Genomic DNA, 22,226 nt, shown 5'->3' with positions numbered 1-22,226 from the left:
CACAAGACTCTGCGACAAGAAGGCTGGGGTCTCTCGAAAAGTCACAATAAGGAAAAATAGCAGATCCTACATTAAGTGGGACAAAAAATACTACAAAGAAGATTTAAGTTACTGAAAGGGTTTTATAGGATTGATGCAGAGGAAATATTTCAGCACTTGGTTAGAAGGGCAGAACAAGAGGCCATCCTTGGAAATTAAGTAAGAGTGTAGCAAGCAAGGGTGCAAAGACTAGATTTTTCAATTGGAGAATGGTGAATGAATGGAATAGGTTATTAAAGTCAGTTCTGAGTGCTTAATCAGTTAATGAATTCAAGGTGAGGCATGATAGATATTGTGTGGATAGTTTAAGTCTCCCTTGCTGAGTTTTTGGACCCATGGATGTTTTTTTTATTTTATGCATAGTTCCCACTGGCAAAAGGTTATTATAAACCTATAATACAATTCCAACTGTGGTGAATTAATGATTTTTTTTTGCCACTTTTATAAACAACATATATATATATATATATATATATATATATATAAAAAACATGGAACTTTTTCAAGCCACTTGAGGCCTCCAATAAGTGGGGTGGTCTCATACTGGGTGATGACATTCATCTCCCACTTAAAGGCAATCAGAAACATCCATGCCTGCAGTGGAATTCAAACCAGCAACTCACTGGACGGAGAGCGAGTACGCTAACCACTCAGCTAACCAGGCTGGTACCCATGCAACAATAACAAATAGTGATTATAATATTCAAAGAGAAAGAATTTGGGTTTGAATGACCTCCATAAAAATAATTCAGTCATGCAAAAATATTTGTACTGAAGACTTATCTTCATACGCGTGGACAGGCTTATGTGTTCATCAGACATGTTGTAATAGGTTTCACAGTATAATAAGAACACAGATGGTTAAGAAAATAACTATTTATTAACTTAAAGCTAATATTTCGCTGGTATTATATCCAGCATCTTCAGAGCACACAACACAAAGTTTGTTACAAATGTAAGACAACCACAATCTGGTGTAACAGTGGGGGCTAGTTTAAGTGATTGCAGCATGCAACATAAGACTAAAGTCCTAATATGGCACCATCTAGGTAAAAAAAAAAAAAAAAAAAAAAAAAAAAAAAAAAAAAATCAAAGTTTTGAAATAGTAGTCAAAAAAATTCAAATTGAAAACATATAAATTAAAAACTATTAATTTGGTCTTAGGATGACTGTCTCCCAAATCTTTGGTAGATTTATACAGCCATACTTGTTAAGGTTTGGAGTATGTTTTCAGACTTCTGTTGATTCCAGGAACAACCTCTCTGACTTGTAGAAGCTTCTGTGCATTACTTTTGTTTCTTTCCAATTGATCCTGTGTGCAGGGGTATCCAAAGCATGGTCTGCCAGACCCAACTTACCATAGCGAAAGTGTCGAATATATTTTTTGTGTTCACTGAGGCGGATGTCCACATTTCTTCTGTCTGTCCGTAGTAGGCTTGATGGCAAGAACAGGGCACTTCATAGACACCTGGATGTGATAAAGGAGTTCATTTGTCCTTAGGTGAACGGATGAGAGTTGCTAATTTTATATAAGGTTTAAATACTGTGCGTAGTTGGTGTTTGTTAAGCACCCTAGATATCTTTTCAGATGTGCCTTTAATGTATGGGATGGTGATGGTTTTGTTGTAGTCTTCTGTGGTAGATAGAGAGGATTTATGGGTAGCATTTAGTATGTCATCTATTTTGTGGGGATTATAACCATTGATTAAGAAGGTTTGACATAGGTGAGAAAGTTCAGCAGTGAGAGCAATGTCATTGGAACAGATTGCTCTAGCTCTATGGGTTAGTGTTTTTAAGATACCATATTGTTGAGAAAAGTGATGGTGTGATTGATTGTGTAAGTATCTCCCTGTATGTGTGGGTTTTCTATAAACCGAAAATGATAAGGAACCTTCTGGAAGACATGTGATCAGTGTGTCCAAGAAGGGCAGGCAGTCATTGGCTTCTAGTTCCATTGTAAAGTGGATTTTAGGGTGCTGGCTATTTAGATGCATTAAAAATGTATTCAATGTGTCTGGGCCATGTGGCCAAATAGCAAACACATCGTCAACATAGAATAGCCAGAGACTAGGTTTGAGAGTGGCTGTGTTGATAGCTAATTTTTCCAGATGTTCAATGTAGAAGTTGGCTAAGGGGGGAGAAAGGGGTGAACCCATAGTTGTCCATCTAATTGTTTGTATATTTTCCCTTTCCATGTAAAATAACCTGCCTGTACTGTGAATTTAAATAGCTGAAATATATCTGGGGGAAATTGTGAATTTAGTAAGTTAAGTCTGGAAAAATTAGCTATCAACACAGCCACTCTCAAACCTTGTCTCTGGCTATGTAATGTTGATGATGTGTTTGCTATTTGGCCACATGGCCTAGACATATTGAATACATTTTTAGTGCATCTAAATAGCCAGCACCTTAAAATTCACTTTACAATGGAACTAGAAGCCATTGACTGAATGCCCTTCTTGGACACACTGATCACATGTCTTCCAGAAGGCTCCTTATCATTTTCGGTTTATTGTGCCTATGGTCCCACAGAAGGTTCTACTAAGGTAGAAGTGGAGAAATTTTTTGAGGCTTTAGAAAAAGCAACTGACACAATGAAAAAGGAAAAGTTGGTAATTGTTGGGGATCTAAATAGCAGAGTAGGAAATGATTGTGAAACCTACAAAAATATTTTGGGAAAATTTGGAGAACAGAGCAAAGCTAATAATAATGGCAAATATCTGTTGGATTTCTACTCAGGACATGGACTGGTTATTACTAACACCATGTTCCAACATAAAAATGTGCACAAATTCACATGGAGAGAAGAGGCTAGGAATAAGAAAAGTCTCAATGACTATGTTATTGTTGATAGTGATGTTTTCTCCCTGGTGGAGGACACCAGAGTGTACAGAGGATTTGAAATTGGAAGTGATCACTATTTAGTCTTGAGCAGGATAAAATTGAATTTCATATTGAAAAGAATAACATGTAAGAAAGTTTTAAAGCGAATAAAAATTGAGCAGCTCTCAGATGTGAACTGTAGGCTAAAATACACAAAGATTATTGAAGAAAAAATGAAAGAGTTCGAGAACAGGAATCAAACCTTGGAGATTCAGTGGCAAACTCTGAAGAAAACATTGATTGATTCTGCCAGAGAGGCATGTGGTGAGGTTGTCTGCAAGGATAAAAAATATCAGAACTCCCTGGTGGACACAGGAAGTTAAAGAGGCAGTGAAGGAAAAGAAGAAAGCACATCAAAAGTTCCTGGCAAATAAGTCAGCTTGTGCTCTTAGAGAATATAGAGACAAATGCAAGAATGCTAAACACCGTGTAAAACTAGCTAAACAAAAGTCATGGGAGGACTTTGGCAAGAATATAGAAAATAAATATCAAGAAGGTGGCAAAATATTCCGGAGGTTGTTGAAGAAGCTTAGGAATGGAGGAACGAGTGCTGTAAAAGGAGTTAGAGATGATAAAGGTTACATGAAAACGGGAGAAAAAGATGGAGTAATTATTTTGAAAAACTGAAGTATGGAGTAATTATTTTGAAAAACTGCTAAATGAAACAAGCAGTGATGACAACACAGTGGTAAAAAACACTCAACAGGCATACAGTCAGGAATACATATCCATACTTGAAGTAGAAAAAGCCATCAAAGGCTTGAAATGTGGAAAGGCAGCAGGAGTAGACGATATTCGACCAGAAATGCTGAAGTATGGTGGAATAAGAGTCTTACAGTGGCTGCACTGCATAGTTCAGAAAGCCTGGACAGAGGGACGAATTCCTGATGATTGGAGTAGAGCTCTAATGGTACCCATATATAAAAAGTGAAATAAAACTGAATGTGAGAATTACAGAGGTATTTCCCTACTGAGTGTTCCTGCCAAGATCTATGCAAGTATACTGGAGAAACGGTCGAGAAGAATTGTGGAAGAAAAGCTTGGTGAAGAACAAGCTGGATTCAGGCCAAACAGAGGCTGTCAGGATCAGATGTTCACTTTACGACAAATAGTCGAGAAAGCATGGGAATATAACAAAGATCTGTATTTAAGTTTTGTCGATTTGGAAAAGGCATATGATAAGGTGCCAAGAGAGAAGCTATTCAATACACTGCAGTTATATGGTGTCAATGGGGCATTATATCAAGCAATACTTAGTCTTTATTTGAGTTCTAAGTCAGCAGTTAGAATTGAAGGAAGTACAGGAAGATGGTTTAATGTTAAATCTGGTGTCAGACAAGGATGTACGTTATCCCCTCTGTTATTCATTATCTATATGGATCACATTATGAAGGAAAGTGGTATTAAACATGATATCAAAATTGGAGATGTTAATGTCAGCTCTTTGCTTTATGCAGATGATGTTATACTTCTAAATAAATCCGCTACAAGTCTCCAAGATTCTCTGACTAAACTGAATAGTTGTTGTAATAGATATGGTATGAAGGTCAGCAATAAAAAGATAAAGACAATGAAAATTGGCAGAATCATTGAAAATGTCAACTGTGTTGTGAATAGAGAACCTGTGGAACAAGTAAAACATATCAGCTACTTAGGCACGATTTTTATTGAAGATGGTAAATTAAATACAGAAATAGACAACAGAATCAGCAAAGCTGGTATGGTGGGAAGTCAATTGAATAAATTCATATGGAATAAGAGAGAAATTAGTCGGAACACTAAATTAGCTGTATACAAGACAGTGTTCCAACCGGTTTTAACTTATGGATCTAAGAGCTGGGTCAGAAGTAAAACACTTGACCAAAGACTAGAGACCTCAGATATGAGAGTCCTGAGAAAGATTATAGGCGTGAACAGATGGCATCAATGGCAATATCATATTAAAAACGGCGATATTAGGAAAGAACTTGATATTGTCAGCATTCAGGAATGCGTTAGCAGAGCTCAGGTGGTATGGTCACCTAAACAGAAGGGGCGAGGAAAGATTAGCAAAACAAGTGTTCTCTGCCAGGTTGGCAGCAAAATGACCCAGAGGAAGACCAAGATATAGGTGGATTGATACGGCACAAAGTGCCTTAGATGATAGAAATATAAGATCTGATAATGTTGGAGTCTTGACAAGTAACAGACTGATTTAGCTAAAAATTGTAGATAGGAAGTTAGTAATGATATAATTTTATCATGTAGTACTATCATATCCTGTACACCCCTTGTGGGTACATGGCAGGAATTTGATGATGATGATGATGATGAGAAAATCCACACATACAGGGAGATACTTACACAAACAATCACACCATCACCCTTCTCAACAATCCCCTCTATCTACCACAGAAGACTACAACAAAACCATCACCATCCCATACATTAAAGGCACATCTGAAAAGATATCTAGGGTGCTTAACAAACACCAACTATGCACAGTATTTAAACCTTATATAAAATTAGCAACTCTCATCCGTTCACCTAAGGACAAATGCACTCCTTTATCACATCCCGGTGTCTATGAAGTGCCCTGTTCTTGCCATCAAGCCTACTACGGACAGACAGAAGAAATGTGGACATCCGCCTCAGTGAACACAAAAAATATATCCGACACTTTCGCTATGGTAAGTCGGGTCTGGCAGACCATGCTTTGGATACCCCTGCACACAGGATCAATTGGAAAGAAACAAAAGTAATGCACAGAAGCTTCTACAAGTCAGAGAGGTTGTTCCTGGAATCAACAGAAGTCTGAAAACATACTCCAAACCTTAACAAGTATTGCTGTATAAATCTACCAAAGATTTGGGAGACAGTCATCCTAAGACCAAATTAATATTTTTTAATTTATATTTTTTCAATTTGAATTTTTTTGACTACTATTTCAAAACTTTGCTTTTTTTTTTTTTTTTTTTTTTTTTTTTTTTTTTTTTTTTTTTACCTAGATGGCCATATTAGGACTTTAGTCTTGTGTTGCACGCTGCAATCACTTATACTAGCCCCCACTGTTACACCGGATTGTGGTTGGCTTACATTTGTAACAAACTTTGTGTCGTGTGCTCTGAAGATGCTTGATATAATACCAGCGAAATATTAGCTTTAAGTTAATAAATAGTTATTTTCTTAACCATCTGTGTTCTTATTATACTGTGAAACCTATTACAACTGTTATCTTCAATCTCTAGTTCATCAGATTGTATGAATAATTTAATTTAATTTTTTTTTTTTTTTCTGTTTCCTCTTGGTATTACTAATTTCATTTTAGTTATAAGATTTTAAAGTTATGCAGTTCTTTACATGATTGTTTTATTTAAAACTGGGGATGGTGTCTACTCTCTTAATCAAAAAAAAAAGTTTGGAATTTATCACAGATAGCTTTTTTTGAAGTTCCACATCTTTTCTTTATATGTAGTCATTATTGTAAATATGAATATCTTCACTGATCTGTAGTTGAAGCAAATGTTAAGGACTAGCTAGAATGTTCTGAAATATGTCAGTGAGATTAGATGCCATTTATACACTTACAACACAAACTTTCAGCTGTGTTGTAAGAGTATGAATGGCATGTTGGAGCTATATCGTTTCCTATTATATTAGGATGCATTCGCCATTGTTATGAATGGCTGATATTTGCTCTTTTATTAAGAGAATCCCAATATATATTAGGGTCTACCCAATAGTAAGTGTTCATTACTTGGTGGCTGATTATCACTTATGTTGACAACATACATGTACAAATAATAATTACTAACTAAATTTATTTAACAACCATATATTATCGCGTATAATGCGAAAAATTTATGGTATAAAATACTACTTAAAGTTAGGAGATCCGCATTATATGCAGATCCTAAAAAATATAACATCTTATTAGACTTGCACACACAATATATACTACCTAATGCCTATGCAACCAAATCTACTTGACCCACTCGCATTCAGCGACCAAGTGCGCATCGTATCTGTGCATAAAGCTACTTACATTACTGGCTTTATGCACAGATACCATGCGTGCTCCGTCACTGAACGATAGAGCACAGTTAGGTATATCGGTTTAACCACAGTTCATTTTAAATATTATTCGTTAAACAAACCTAGCCTGAAAATGAGCCAACAGAAACATAAACGTTCATCTTTTGAAGCAGGATTTAAATTGCGTGTCGGGCAGTTTGCAGAAGAACATAATAACAGTGTGGCTATGAGAGAATTTGGTGTAGCAGAGAGCAATATTAGGCGTAAGCAAAAAGTCTTGAAAAAATCCCAAAATGAAACGTGCCCATCGTGGAGATGTAGCATCCTTTCCAGAACTCGATGAAGAGCTAAATGAATGGATTTTGACACAACGACAAGATGGCATTATAGTAACAAGAAATGCAACTCGTTTTCGAGCTTTACAACTCAAGAATGGTAAATTCAAGGACACACCAAGTATTTCATCTTTTCTTGCTTTGCCTGGGTGATGCAATAGATTTATGGAACGCAAAGCATTAACATTACAACACCAAACAAAAATTGCACAGAAGTTACCAAAGCAGCTTGAAGAAAAAGTGCAGTCCTTCCATAAATTTATCATAAAATTACGAAGTGTCATGGATATGAACTTTCCCAAATTGGCAACATGGATGAGACGCCCATGTACTTTGATATGCCTGGGAATCGAACAATAAACTCATTTGATGAAAAGGGTGTCTTCATAAAAACAACGGGACATGAAAAAACACATTTTACCGCTGTTCTAACATGCATGGCAGACGGAACCAAATTAAAGCCAACAGTGATATTTAAAAGGAAGAAAATTCCGAAGCATATGAAATTTCCACCAAGTGTAATTGTTCATACCAATCAGAAAGGTTGGATGGATGAAGACGGTATGCAATTGTGGCTGGATCAAGTATGGAACATACGTCCTGGTTTGTTACGTCAACAAAGCATGCTAGTCTGGGATATGTTCCGGGCGCATTAACAGAGGTAAGCAAAGAGAAAGCATGTGAGCTACGTACAGACCTAGCAGTCATACCGGGTGGTCTAACTTCCGTTTTGCAGATGCTTGATGTCAGCTTGAATAAGCCATTTAAAGATCACTTACGTGAAAAATGGAAAGAATGGATGTCATCTGGTTTGGTGAAGATGAGAAAGGGTGGGAATTTTCAGAAACCTGAGATCACTCTAGTCACCAGCTGGGTTAAAGAAGCATGGAATTCGATACCATCTGAAATGATTCAACGCTCATTTCTTAAATGTGGAATAAGTAATTCAATGGATGGATCTGAAGATCACGTCATATACGAAAGCGAGGATGACGCACAACAAAATGGAGAGCATAATGATGATAACTGCTACACTGATGACGCAATCCCTACAGATGAATTTATAAATGAAATGTTTGATGACTCAAAAGATGAAGAAGAATTTAAAGGATTTTCACATTTTGTTTTAAAATAAATATTTCTTTCGTTAATTTGTATTGTATTATTTATAATGTTATGGAACAAGATTAACAGATCGCATTATATGTGGACATGGCATTTTAGGGCTAGTTTTCAAACAAAATTTCTAGTTCGCATTATACACGATAATATATTGTAATAAATTATTATGCCAAGACATCTTTGTGGGAACAAAAAATATACTAAGGATATGCTCAACAGGCACACTAACAAGGTGGCAAACAATGGACTGAGCATGAAAGGCAGAATCGTACAGTCCTAACTGGCACCCATCTATGGTTGTGATTACAGAATCTTGCTAAAGGTCTCAAAATGATGGCCTCACAGTTTTGTTGGTAAAGTGAGGTTGGTGAATTTGCTAAGAAATGGCAAATGTTGTAATGCTGTGGCAGATTCTAGAAATAGTCTCTTAGATTTATATCTGCTTCTGTATAAAAGGGAAGTTTAGTTCCACTAGATCTAGTGATTCATATCCATCACATGGTGTGCTACTGCAGAATAGCTCTAGTGCAGGTAATGGACATAGCTTGTGTTCCTCCAGACAGATATTAGCTATGCTTCCTGTTTGATCAAAGTAAGATAGTCTGGAGGAGAAAAGGATATTAATCCTTTGCTACAACATCAAAGGATATTGTAGACCATAGGATGATCTAGATCAGGGCTGTCCAACCTTAGGAAATCCGAGGGCCATATTAAAAAAAAAGATTTATCCAAGGGCCGCATCCAATGAGTATCTAGCAATTTAGTGAGGAGCAGCGACACAACCTCGATAGCTGAAGAAAAGAACGACACTAATCGCGCATTCACGCAATCCGTGAATGGAGGAGTATGCGCATTAGAACAAAACAGTGTAAGAATGCTTCTTTGACACCTGTAATATCTGAAAAACATGTGGTATACAGTGATGTAAAATCACCAAATAAAATAATCAACATCAAGGTTATCGATTAGTGATAGAATTAAAATATCTAATATGTATTTGGTTCAAATTGTTATTTTATTCGCTTGTGAAAATCAAAACCCACAGGCAGGCCACACAAAATTGCACCACAGGACAGCCCTGATCTAGATGGAGAGAATCTTTTGGTCAGCAGATCAGGGTAGCTAATTATTTTTTGGTAAGGCTTGAAGGAGGGAACCCTGTGGAGTCCCAGATGATAGAGAACGGCAATGGATTTTTTTGTATTCTGGGTTTTGAGGGGAATGGGCACAGAGTTCTGTTGGTTTTGTGAAAGGGAAAGCTATTGGCTAAAAAGTGCATAAGATGCAATTGATTTCTGTGGACACTAGTGCGGTTAAAGCAAATGGTTCTAACTTGATTTGTTAAGGTTTTGATAGCATCATATCACTGGTAAGGGTGGTAATGTGACAGATTATGGATGTACCCTTACAGTGTAGGCAGGTTTTCTTTAGACAGAAAAGGATAAGAATCCACTGGGTAGTAAGGCAGATCGTTATTTTTGTCCATTTCAATGGTGAAACAGATACTTAAACGCTAGCTGTTGGGATATGTTAAAAACAATTCCAACATATTCTAGCCATGTGGCCAAACAGAGAACACATCATACTATGTAACTATTCAATTATTTCAGGAAATTACAATGTATACTAAATATTAATTAAAAGCAAACTTTAATCAATACTTCCTATATTTCAACAATGTTACATTGCTATCTTCATGGGAATATAAAACTATGATAACTGCATGCAGGCACTAACAATGAGCAAATGAAGTCGAAGAGAGTAACTAACATTGTTTCTAGAGTCCTAAAGGTGTCCCCCTAGCGGGTTAAATTGGGTTGTCTTGGCTGTTGAGCTGATGTTCTCGTGATGCAAGCTTCCCAAATTTGGGGCAGTCTCATGCACCCAAATTTGTTGAGGTTTGGGAAGTTTTTTAGAGCTGAGGCTGATTCCATAAACAATCTTCTGTATTTATATTTGCTACGGTGTAGTAAAGTGTAGTTCTTCCATTCCGTCATATTCTGTGGCGGGTATCCAGAGAATGGTCTGCAAGCCCAGAATCCAAGGAAGAATATAAAACTCTACAAGAAATGAAGAATAACAGAGAAATAGTAATCACCAAAGCAGATAAAGGAAATGCCACTGTGATTCTCAACCAAAGAGACAATACAGGTAAGTTACTTCTTTATTGTTAGATCGGTCACCCTACCTCCCTATTGAATATGATCCCACCAGCTCCCAAATCAGAACACTCCGAAGGCTCCTTAAGAAAGTTACCTCTTGGCCTGAGGAGGTTACTAACAAACTAAAGCCTCTTAACTCTAGATCCCCCCCCTCCCCCAAATATAAGGACTAACAAAAATCCGTAAACAAAATGCAGCATTACATCCCATTGTGGATAGCATTGATTCCCCCCACATACAAATTAGCCAAACATTTAACCAAAGCACTCACAGATTATACTGGCAACACACCATCACACAAAAAAAGTCAGCCCACTTCAAAGCCAGTATAGAAAACCTCTCACTCCAACACACTACATAATGGTCAGTTTTGATGTCTCCTCCCTATTCATGAATGTCCAACTCAAAGATATCTTAGAGCTCATCCAAGCCATTCCTCCTGATATTTCAGATCTATTTCAGTTCACAATTAACCCCGGCTATTTCGTTTGGCAAGGAAAATTCTATAAACAGATAGAGGGGACAGCCATGGGTTCACCACTCTCCCCCACCCCTGGCCAACTTCTTTATGGAGACTTTTGAAGAAAAAGTCTTAAACTCTTAAACTCAGCTCCACAAAAACCCACTGTTTGGCTACGCTATGTGGGTGATGTGTTTGGTATTTGGCCACATGGATCAGATACACTCTACATCTTCTTAACACACTTAAAACAACCAACACCTCAGAATCCAGTTCATCTTAGAAAAAGAAAAAAAAACAACAGTCATCATTTCCTAGACACTCTGATTACACACCACCCTGATGGATCCTTGACTTTCTCTGTTTACAGAAAACCAACCCATATAGGCAGATACATTCACCAGCAATTCCCCCCCCCCAACAATATAGTGTTATAAAAACTCTATATAACAGGGCTAAATTAATCTGTTCTGATGACAATGCCCTAACCACTGAACTAAACCACATCCTTAACAAGTTCTTAGCCAATGGCTACAATCCCTAAAAAATCCAGAAAATATTAAACCCAATTAACCGCCCCCCACTTTCATAACAAAGATTACACTAAAACTATCACCATTCCTTACATATGGGACACCTCTGAAAAGTTAATCAAAATCCTAAAGAAATATGACCTGACTACCTGTTACAAACCATATAAGAAATTGGCATTCCTTATCTGCTCCACCAAAGACCAGCCACTTCCCCTAGACCTACCTAGAGTATACCAGGTCCCTTGCAGCTTTAAACTGTCTTACTATGGCCAAACAAGCAAGACAGCTAATATCAGGATAACCGAACACAAAGACTACATCTGGTTTCACTAATATAGCCATTCTAGACTTGCAGACCATGCTCTGGATACCTGCCACATAATACAATGGAAGAAAACCACTTTACTACACCGCAGCAAATATAAATACGAAAGATTGTTCGTGGAATCAGCCTCAACTCTAAAAAACTTCCCAAAAATCAACAAATTTGGGTGTATGAAACTGCCCCAAATTTGGGAAGCTTGCATCATGAGAACATCAGCCCAAAAGCCAAGACAACCCAATTTAGCCCACTAGAGGGGCATCTTTAGGACTCTAGGAACAACATTAGTTACTCTCTTTGGCCTCATTTACTCGTTGTTAGTGCCTGCGTGCAGTTATCATAGTTTTATATTTCCATGAAGATGGCAATGTAACAGAGCCAAAATACAGGAGGTATTGATTAAAGTTTAATTAATATTTAGTATACATTGTAATTTCCTGAGGTTGCCAACATATAAGCTTATCAATAACAAAAAATACTATGTAACATAGCCATGTTGTGGGTTTCAGAAGTGCAGAGTTTATGATTACATTTTCAAAATGTACTATAAAAGGTTGAAGACAAGGGAGTGGGGGTCAGGGATGTTCATACAACTGCCTTCGATCTGCTTGAAGGTTGTTTTTTTTTTTTACCTTATCAACACATAAAACTGCAGCATTCATGGTAAAATCAAATAAGGCTGCTATATACAGGAAAAAAGAATCTGAATGAGTTCTGAAGTTTCTTTTAAGGATATATCAATGAACAGGAAAACTATATCAAAACTGACCATAATGTCAGTATCTTTGATGATCAAGTTTGACGAACAAAATTTGATGTGTACACTTTTAACTTAGAAAAGTGTGGCTTTAATAAGAAAGAGCTCTTTCACTAAGTATTTGGCTATTTTATAAATAGAAGAATCAATACTGGCCATTATAGATCTCAAAAGTGTGTCAACTGTTTGTGTATTTTTGGTAATCCATAAATCTAGGAAGTGCTGAGATTCTCAAGATTTAAGATTTCAGTTAATTCTGATTCTAAGTTTTGTTGTTGGAGGCCAGAATACAACCACCTAATGCTTTCTGGAGTTTTTTTTTTTTTTTTTTTTTTTAGGGTGTTGGCATCAATTAAGTGGTAAGTAAATCAATTTCTGAGTAAGGTCAATATTTTTCAATCATATTCAGAGTAATCAAGTACTACCATAGTACTTGATTACTCTGAATTTTTACTCAAGTAAATTACCCTTATCTACGTTAGTAAAAATGATATTCTAGTTTTGATGTAGTCTTTTGAAGTGCAGTGTATTCCACATAAGATGTTCTTTAAGCTATTTTATAGGGCTTTGCAGATTTCAAAATGTTGGTTACATCTAGCCGACAGATATTTTTGGTGATAGGGGAGGGTAGGCTGTGGATGTCCCATTCTATTTTTGCCATGATATGAAGATGGAAGACTAGGTACTTTCTTTGGAATTAATGCAAAGTTATGGCTAAGGTCATTTGACCACATAGCTGAGATACGTTGAAAACATTTTTAGAACACATAAAAACGTTTACTTCATCCGAAATTGCATCTTTATTATATATCATAGCTGAGATACATTGAAAACATTTTTAGAACACATAAAAACGTTTACTTCATCCGAAATTGCATCTTTATTGTATCTTGGGCTACTCCAAGGAGTCCTTAGCTCTTTGAGAGGCCCTAAACATCATGTCAAGAACTATCCACCAATTTGTGTAGTATCTATAATACTTTCCTTTTACTCATTCATAGTCATGGCACCCATAACAGACTGTGGCAACTTATTCCACTCATTCACTACTCTCCAAGCAAAAAATCTGGTTCTAACACACTTGCTAACTACATTTTTCCTCAGTTTCTATGGATGGCCCCTAGTTCTCCACACCACCAGACCTGTTCTGAAAAATTTCCTCTGAATTAATCTTGTAAAAACACCTCAGTAATTTCTATGTCTCAATCATATCATCCCTTTTCTGCCTATTAACCAATTTCTGTAACCCACAAATCCTCAACCTGTTCTCGTAAGGTTCATTCCATAGACCTGCTACCATCTTGATCACTCGCCTCTGGATCCTCTCCACCTTCTCCTCCTCACCAAGAAACCCTGGTGCCCAGATTTACACAAAGTAATCAAAATTGGGTCTTATCAATGCTTGATAAAGAGGAACAATAACCTGCTTCTCTCTGCTCGTCAAAGTATTCTTCAGTAACCATGAAATCTGATGAGCTGTTTTAGCTACTTTTATGTATCCCCTAAACTTTAACTCCTTATCCACTAACCCTCCCAAGTATTTGGCTTCATCAATTTCTGGGAGTAAGGTTCCACCAATGTGGTATACAGCTGGTAATCTTTTCACTCTAAAATGCATAACCTTACACTCTGTCATATAAAAAAAAAAAAGACTGCTCCTCCCCCATTCACAGGAAATAACCAAAATTAGGTAACTATAGCATATTGAACTTATGTCGCACCAAACTTTAGAGGTGTCTTGGGATCATCATTCACCCCAATGCAGATCATAGAGGAGATTAGCATTAGAATTTTGATAGTCACAATTTTATGATACTACATGAGGGTGGGGTGGGGGAAGACCTAAAAAGAAAGACTAATGCCCAGTATTTTTATAGGCAACACAACAATCTGTGGAAAAGCAATAACTGGGAGAGAAAACCATATCTGAGGTCACTAAACAAAGGAAATGGAAGGAAAGAAACACAATGCAAACACACAAAAATATAATGAAGGAAATGGCGGGAATCATACAATGATGGCAAAACACAGAGAATTTGCATAAAACAACATGAAAAAGTACAAATTCATGCATAATGATACCATAAGAAAGCAGAGAGCTAGAGTATCAAAATGTTATGATAGCATAAATAAATAATACTTACCAAAAATCTTCAGGATGAAATAAATATGAACAGTCATCAAATTCCTGATAAGTACCCTCCAAGAAGTGTATAGGATACTATGATAGTGAAAATGTAAACTTTTCATGTAGTACTAACTTCCTATAGACAATTTTTCTCCAAATTAATCTGTTATTTGTCAGGATGCCAATATTTTCAGACCTTTTTGTCACTTTGGTCTTCTAAGGCACTTCTGAATGCAAAATACTATCTAAATATACCAATGCCAGAAGTATTAGGAAGAGTATTTGGCATTTTTAGTCCAACTTTGCCAAACGTTAAAGGCATAAAATACATGGCAAACAGCAGATGATGTAGTTACAGGGATAGAATGTGAACAGTTTAGTATTTTCAGGGAAGACAGGATTGGGGAGAGATGCTGCTGATAACAGATGAACTGCAACAGATTGGCAGGAGGATAGCTATTCATTTGAACAGTCTGGTGTGAGATCAAAGACAATAAGACAGAATATAAAGCTCGTTGCTCCTATAGGGGGCCAGGGGGTTCCAGGGATGATTTGATCTGAAAGATATGCATCACCAAATTAGCATTTATTTTGGGGGACTTCAACTGGGGAAAGTGACTATGCAGTCTTCACTCAGGAGATTAAAAAAATGAGGAATATTCTATCAAGAAGGGGTATATGAGCAACTACAATGCATTTGATTGTGACAAGCTTAGGAGGAAGCTCATCATTAAGAATGTACTTCAGAAAAAGAAAATACTGTGGAGGATATAGCAAGCTCATGAACAGTACAAAGGGTCAGGCAAGAAAGATGACTAGCATAGCAAGAAAATCTCAGAGTTCTTTTGCTATGCAGCATGTAAGAGGAAGAATGCCTATGGAAGAATAACCTTAATAAGTGCTGATGGTCACAAGGTTACAGAAGCAGTTAAAATAGTTCATTTACTGAGTGACCACTTTGCAAGAATATATCATAAAAATGAGATTAATGTTATGATATATGTGGCAGACTTATGTGGGAACAGAGGTGAATGAACTGGAGATTCTTAGGATATTTCAATATCTCAATGTAAATACAGCTGTGGGATTAGATGGGATATCAGCTGACGTTTTGCAGGACTGTGCAAGAGAACTTGCAATGCCTCTGACTAGGCTGGTTAAGTCTCAGCTCTGCTAGAGTTCCAAAGGAGTGGAAAGAGGACAAAGTAATTCCCTTGCATAAGAGAGGTTCTAAGACTGCAGTAGCAAATTACCAAATACCAAAATACCAATCAGTATCTCAGGAGTGGTGGTAAAAGTATATATATCCATCCATCCATCCATCCATCCATCCATCCAAGGAGCATAATTATGTTTTGGTTGTAATTATGCCTAAAATAGCTATGAGGTTAATATATTTCTGTTGTCAATTCTCTCTGGATAGTTTGCCTGTTCTGAAGAATGAAAAAACACTGCAACCTCTATATGAAAGTGGCTAACACATATTCAGCTGAAAAGCACTTGCGTAGGTTCCTTGAATACTAGATAGGATTCCAACTTAGATATCTAACCAAAGAGCAAAATTGTTATTACAACCTCATGATTATGTTACAGAAGTACTTCTGGGAAATAATGAAATGATGTATCATGCAACTGGTGCAGTCACTAACTTCATCTTTCTATTGTTCTTCCTTTCAAGAAGTAGCAGACCAGAAGAAGTCCTCTGCAGCTGTTTTAAGGATGACTGGAAGATCTTAATATCAATCTACACTTTCATATTGAATAGGTGTACATACTGCTACCATTTTTATTAAATTCTATTATATCCTCAAAATTATCTTTTTGGTCTTACCTTTAAATATAATTCCCTGATAGTATACCCATCTCGTGGAACAACTTTAGTGACAGTAACTTCAATTTCTCCAAAATGGCTACAGTAGTCAGGAATATATGGCTCACATTTGGCCTAATTTAAAGCAGAAAATAAAATAAGTATATGAAAACAGCAAAATATAGCATCTAACCCTTAATTTACAAGGTAGATTGGGTTCCGAAAAAAAAAAAAAACATGTAAATGAAAATCATGTAAATTGAGACTAATGTTTATATAGAAAATGGGAGGGATAAATTCCATAACACTCAAATATTTGCATATTGTTTAAAACAAAATTAGCATTTTATTTTTATGTATAGATACACAACAAAAATTTAAGGATAATAAAACATGCTATGAAACAAAACAAATACTTAATACTTTATAATTAAAGATACAGTACAGTGCATATAGTGAAGTTTGAACAAATGCCTCCTAATATTATTTCAAACAATTTACTTTAATAAATACTACAGCAGTATTTACAAATGAGTTAGTGGATCAGTTATATGCTTATAATAATAGATCATTATATAGATCTATTATATAATAGATCTATATAATGTAGAATATTATATTCTGCATTATATAGTACGGAATTTGTATAGAATATATGGTTTTACAGCGTAATTATTGCATCTAAAAATTGCATGCATGTGTCTGGAAGACTGATATCTCAGTGTGCCATAACAATCGAATAACAATGTAACATCCCCAATAGCTGTATGCTACCAATGGTATTATGCATCTGTACAGCTTTTTAATACGGCACACATTTTTTTATTATTCTTAAAATGTGTTAAGAAATTTGTAGCATTTTTCAGACTCTCAACTCCAAATCAACTGTGCAAACCTGAAATTGTGCAATTTGAGTATAAACAGTGGGTTAGGTGTACTAGTAAACAACAAGTATTCAAGTAAATTCACACAAAGTGATATATGTAATTTATCATTCCAATATATTTTCTAGCTTTTGGAAGCTTTAAATAGTATTAAGAATTATTCAATTTTCAGGAGGATGATATCACATGCTGTATACTGTATTTTGCAGTTCAGTTCCATTAATACAGTATACAGCATGTGATATCATCCTCCTGAAAATTGAATAATTCTTAATACTATTTAAAGTTTCCAAAAGTTAGAAAATATATTGGAATGATAAATTACATATATCACTTTGTAATATATGTAATTTATCATATATTCTTCCTACATATAAGGAATTTGGAGGTTATTGTGGACAGGGAAAAGTTTAGATAGCATAATGCAATGGTTGCCAAAACAGCACATCAAATTACATGGTTGTTGAAGAACACAGAGAAATTATTGTTCCACTTCATAAGGCATTAATAAGACCACATCTGGAATGTTGCACACAGATCTGATCGCCTGGATGCCTTGGTAATGAAGAAATGGTGGAGAGGATCCAGAGGCGATTGACAAAGATTGTTACAGGTTTTTGGAATGTTTCCTATAAGGAAATATTGAAGGTCTGTGCACTCCAAAAACTAGCTGATAGGCCTAAGAGGAGATATGACAGATGCATATAAGTTATTAAAAGGGTTTTCTAGGATTGATACTGATACTTTTTTCTGTACAGTGCAAGAAAGGAGGGAACAAGGGGCCATCCCTGGAAATTGTGTAAGAGTGTGATTAACAAGAGTGACAGTACTAGTTTTTTGCCTGGAGGGTGGTAAATATGTGGAATGTGTTGCCAAAGGTGTTTTGAGTGCTTCATCTGTGAAATAATTAAAGGAGAAGGGTATTGTGTGAATAATGGTTTGCGTGTTGGTATAGGTTCTTCTGACTCCATGGAAATACCATAATAATTGTATCTTATTCGTGTGGGGTTCCCCCATTCCTCAACCGTCCCTTAGGACTTGTGTAGCACTCCTAATGAGGGAATTAAGTATGTATTTTATGACTGTAAATCCGTGTGTGTTCACGGGCCGGTTTGCCTCTTCTGAGGAAGGAAAAACCCGAGTTTCCAGGTGAAAAAACCCTCTACCTCCATATGAGACTGACTAAACTCACCTTTAGTCGAATGAGACCAGATAAAGGCTCCTCATGTCATGGACAGGAATCGAACACAGGTCTTTCCAACCAAAGGGCTTCATCTATACTGACTGAGCTATGGAGGATCAATAATAATAATCATAAGTTGAATATGATTTCTTAACATTAGTTAGCTGTAATATCCACCTGATATTACTTTTATCACAAGGCTAACTGTAAGAGTTCATTCTAATTATCAACACCTTTTTACTAAACTCCAGTGTGTTATTTTTGCCAATTGTTTGCTTTATGCCAATCCTCTACAGCTCTTGGGAGGAAATAAAAAAGTTTCTCACAAGGAGACAAATATTCAGCCATATATATATATATATATTTGTATAGAGAGAATTTAATGACTGAAACCGAGAATAATTGTAAGGTTTTAATGGTATAACACACTACTAGTTTCGGCTTTTGACAGCCTTCTTCAGGTGTCTTTAAAAATAGGAAACAGCAATAAAAACACTGAAGTTTAAAAAAACTGAGAAACACAGAAAAAAATTGCAGTACATAATTAACATGAAAAAAGTACTGCAATTTTTTTCCTGTGTTTCTCAGTTTTTTTTAAACTTCAGTGTTTTTATTGCCATTTCCTATTTTTAAAAGACACCTGAAGAAGGCTGTCAAAAGCCAAAACTAGTAGCGTGTTATACCATTAAAACCTTACAATTATTCTCAGTTTCAGTCATTAAATTCTCTTTATACAAATGTATCAAAACAACCGAGTCAATGTTCCTCAACTATATATATATAAAACCGCACATATATAACAGGATTTGAATATGAGTATACACAGGGCTTGAGACAAATATGCTTTTGTCTCATTATTATAGAGAGAAATTATATTCTTGGCTTAGTCCTTTATCCAAATGTAAGCAAATAAAGTGTGTGCGTGAAGTAACTTCATAACCGGGCAACTCATATATAGAGGCTAATGACTTTACATCACTTGGCTTAGTATTCCATAATGCAAAGCATATATCCTTATGGACATGTATAATGCTATGCACAGGAAGGGTCACTGCCCAGACCAGTTTTGACCTTTCTTGAGGTCTCGTCTCATCTCATCAGGCAAGTGATGTGAAGTCATTAGCCTCTATATACAAGTTGCCCAGTCATGAAGTTACTTCACATGCAAACTATGTTTGCTTATACTTGAATAAAGGATTAAACCAAGAATATAATTTCTTGGCATCTTTAATCCTTTATACATGTGTAAGCAAACAAAGTTTGCATGTGAAGTAACTTCATGACTGGGCAACTTATATATAAAGGCTAATGACTTCACATCACTTGCCTTATGAGTAACTGCATACCAGGCAAAACTAGTAACTGCATACCAGGCAAAACTAGTAACTGCATACTAGTTTTGCCTAGTATATTTTTAGTTTTATTTTTTATGTTGCTCCAGTCAATGAAAGATTATTTGCAAACCTATAGCACATTTTATACCATGGGTGGGCTATTGTTATTTAATAAAAATAACTTTCTAAATAAAATCTTTTTAACCTTAAGAAAATACATATGCAACAACACTAATCTTTATAGCACTCCTATTGACTTATTTCAATATATCATTAAAAATTAATCTTGGGCAAGTACATTTTTTTGTATGGCAAATAAGATTTGCCTAATTTGTTGAAACCCGAGTATACATCACAGAGGCACATGACTGCACATTCAGCTCTAAGTAGTATTAAGAATTATAAGGTTTTAATGAAAGTAGAAATCATAACCAAGTATCACAAAATCCTAGCTTATTAACCCCTTTATATACGTGTTTCCAATAAAATATTTTAAATAAGTAGTTGTTTCTATAAATAAAAATCATACCTTGTTTTTCTCTTTGAGTTTGGTTATCATGACTATAAGAGGAACCTTCTGCTGCCATATCATAAACCAAAAATCACTGACAGTATGTGCTAGAGGACCTTGAGTTGCAATATATGCATTAAGTTCTCCATCATAACCCTGAAATATACATGACAGTATTCAAGATTTCTTTCAAAAAAAAAAAAAAGCATTATAAGTAAAAACAGCAAGTTCCTGTTATTCAACAATTTCTGGTTTTAAATGCGAAAATACACAACTGTAAAAATTTTGAATTTTGATAGATATCAGTCATTTCAGAATTACCATAACACTATTTAGGGATCCAAAAAATACTAAATAAATTCATAATCTAACAAACCATATGCTGATAAATAAATCATCAAAAGCACAGAAGAATTCTATAGCACGAAAGTTATTAATTTTCAAATTCATGGTTCATGAGGAGATCTATACACCACAAGCCTTCATTAAATAATGAGTTTCTAAAATCTTTCTGAATATTCAGTATATAAAAATGAAGCAATATAAATGATGAAATCCAAGATGAGGTATAAATCAAAAAGCATATTATCTGAAGTAACATTATTACTGCTCAGTACATTCATGGAATTCATTGTCTCATCATGGGATGTTACTCTGTTACATCACGTCGTCTATAACTATTTTCTCAGACCAGTTTGACTGCTTTATGGAAAACTGGTTAGTCCATTTCCATATGAGATAAGTTAACCATCAAAACAAAGTTAAAATGTTTCTTAAAATTAAATGAAACAATCAGCAATCAAATTTGACTACAAAAATGTAACTTTTTTTTTTTTTAAACTATTGTGCAATCCAATTTTGCATCATTGGCAAACAAATGGACATTTATTCTCAGAACACCTCCTATATCATCAATGTGCAAAATAACAGCAGCAATGGTCCAAGTACAGAGCCTTGTGGCATGCCACTAGTCACAGGCCTTCTACTAAATACACTACTGCCTGATATCTCCATCAACGATCCTCTTATCCACTTCAACTTCATATTCATCCCTTGTGCTGCAATTTAATTATCAGAATTTCATGTGCTATTCTGTCAAAAGCCTTTGCAAAGTTCAGCAGTATCACTATGTACCCATTACCTTTATCCAACTCGGCTGTCACTGTTTTATAAAATGAGATAAGTAAGTAAGGCATGACCAACCCTTTACAACACCATGTTGCCACAAATATGACATTCTATTCCTCTCTAACCATTTTTGGATTTTTCCCATAACCAACTTCTATATTTTGACCACCACTCCTGAAATGCTGATCAGTTGATATTTTGCTACCTCAGTCTTGGAGCTTCTTTTATGCAATGGTGGAAAAGTGCAAGATTTTGCATTTTTCCACCAGGGACACCAACAGCTGAGAATTAAATTAAACAATGAATGTGGTCTAAAGCAGTGCCAATTCCCTAGCACCTTCTAGTAATACTCAAGTAGGTATGCAATCCAATCCCATAGCTATATTTACATCAACGTTCTGTCATATCTTACATCACTATTGCTATATAAGCCCTTGCTTCTCATGTTACTGCAATATCTTCACCTGGATGATATACCTTTGTAAAGTGTTCACTCTTTATTAATTTGACTATTTTGTCTGATTTGGTTACCTTCCTACCAATGAACATTCATCAAAATTATTCTTCCATTATCATTCTTCTTTTTACTTGACAAATGCCAAAAAAACTATAATCCTAAAG

General features: G+C 35.6%; 1 protein-coding gene across 1 annotated transcript in view; it reads right to left on the bottom strand.

Moving 5' to 3' along the window:
- The window catches only part of LOC150105981 (tyrosine-protein phosphatase non-receptor type 5-like), a 207,589-nt gene that overhangs the window by 31,163 nt on the left and 154,200 nt on the right, over positions 1–22,226 (bottom strand). Inside the window, exons 8-9 of the mRNA XM_090393737.1 lie at positions 20,496–20,633; positions 16,587–16,700 (exon numbers count right to left, since the gene is read on the bottom strand). Coding sequence (XP_090249863.1) covers positions 16,587–16,700; positions 20,496–20,633 — 252 coding nt within the window. The remainder of the gene's footprint in view (positions 1–16,586; positions 16,701–20,495; positions 20,634–22,226) is intronic.

Source organism: Typopeltis vanoorti, chromosome 6 (assembly GCF_054136105.1).
Source record: "Typopeltis vanoorti isolate ZY-2024b chromosome 6, IOZ_Tvanoo_1.0, whole genome shotgun sequence".
NCBI lineage: Eukaryota > Metazoa > Arthropoda > Arachnida > Uropygi > Thelyphonidae > Typopeltis > Typopeltis vanoorti.
The sequence above is the reverse complement of the archived record's forward strand: the minus strand, read 5'-3'. Positions and strand labels throughout refer to the sequence as shown.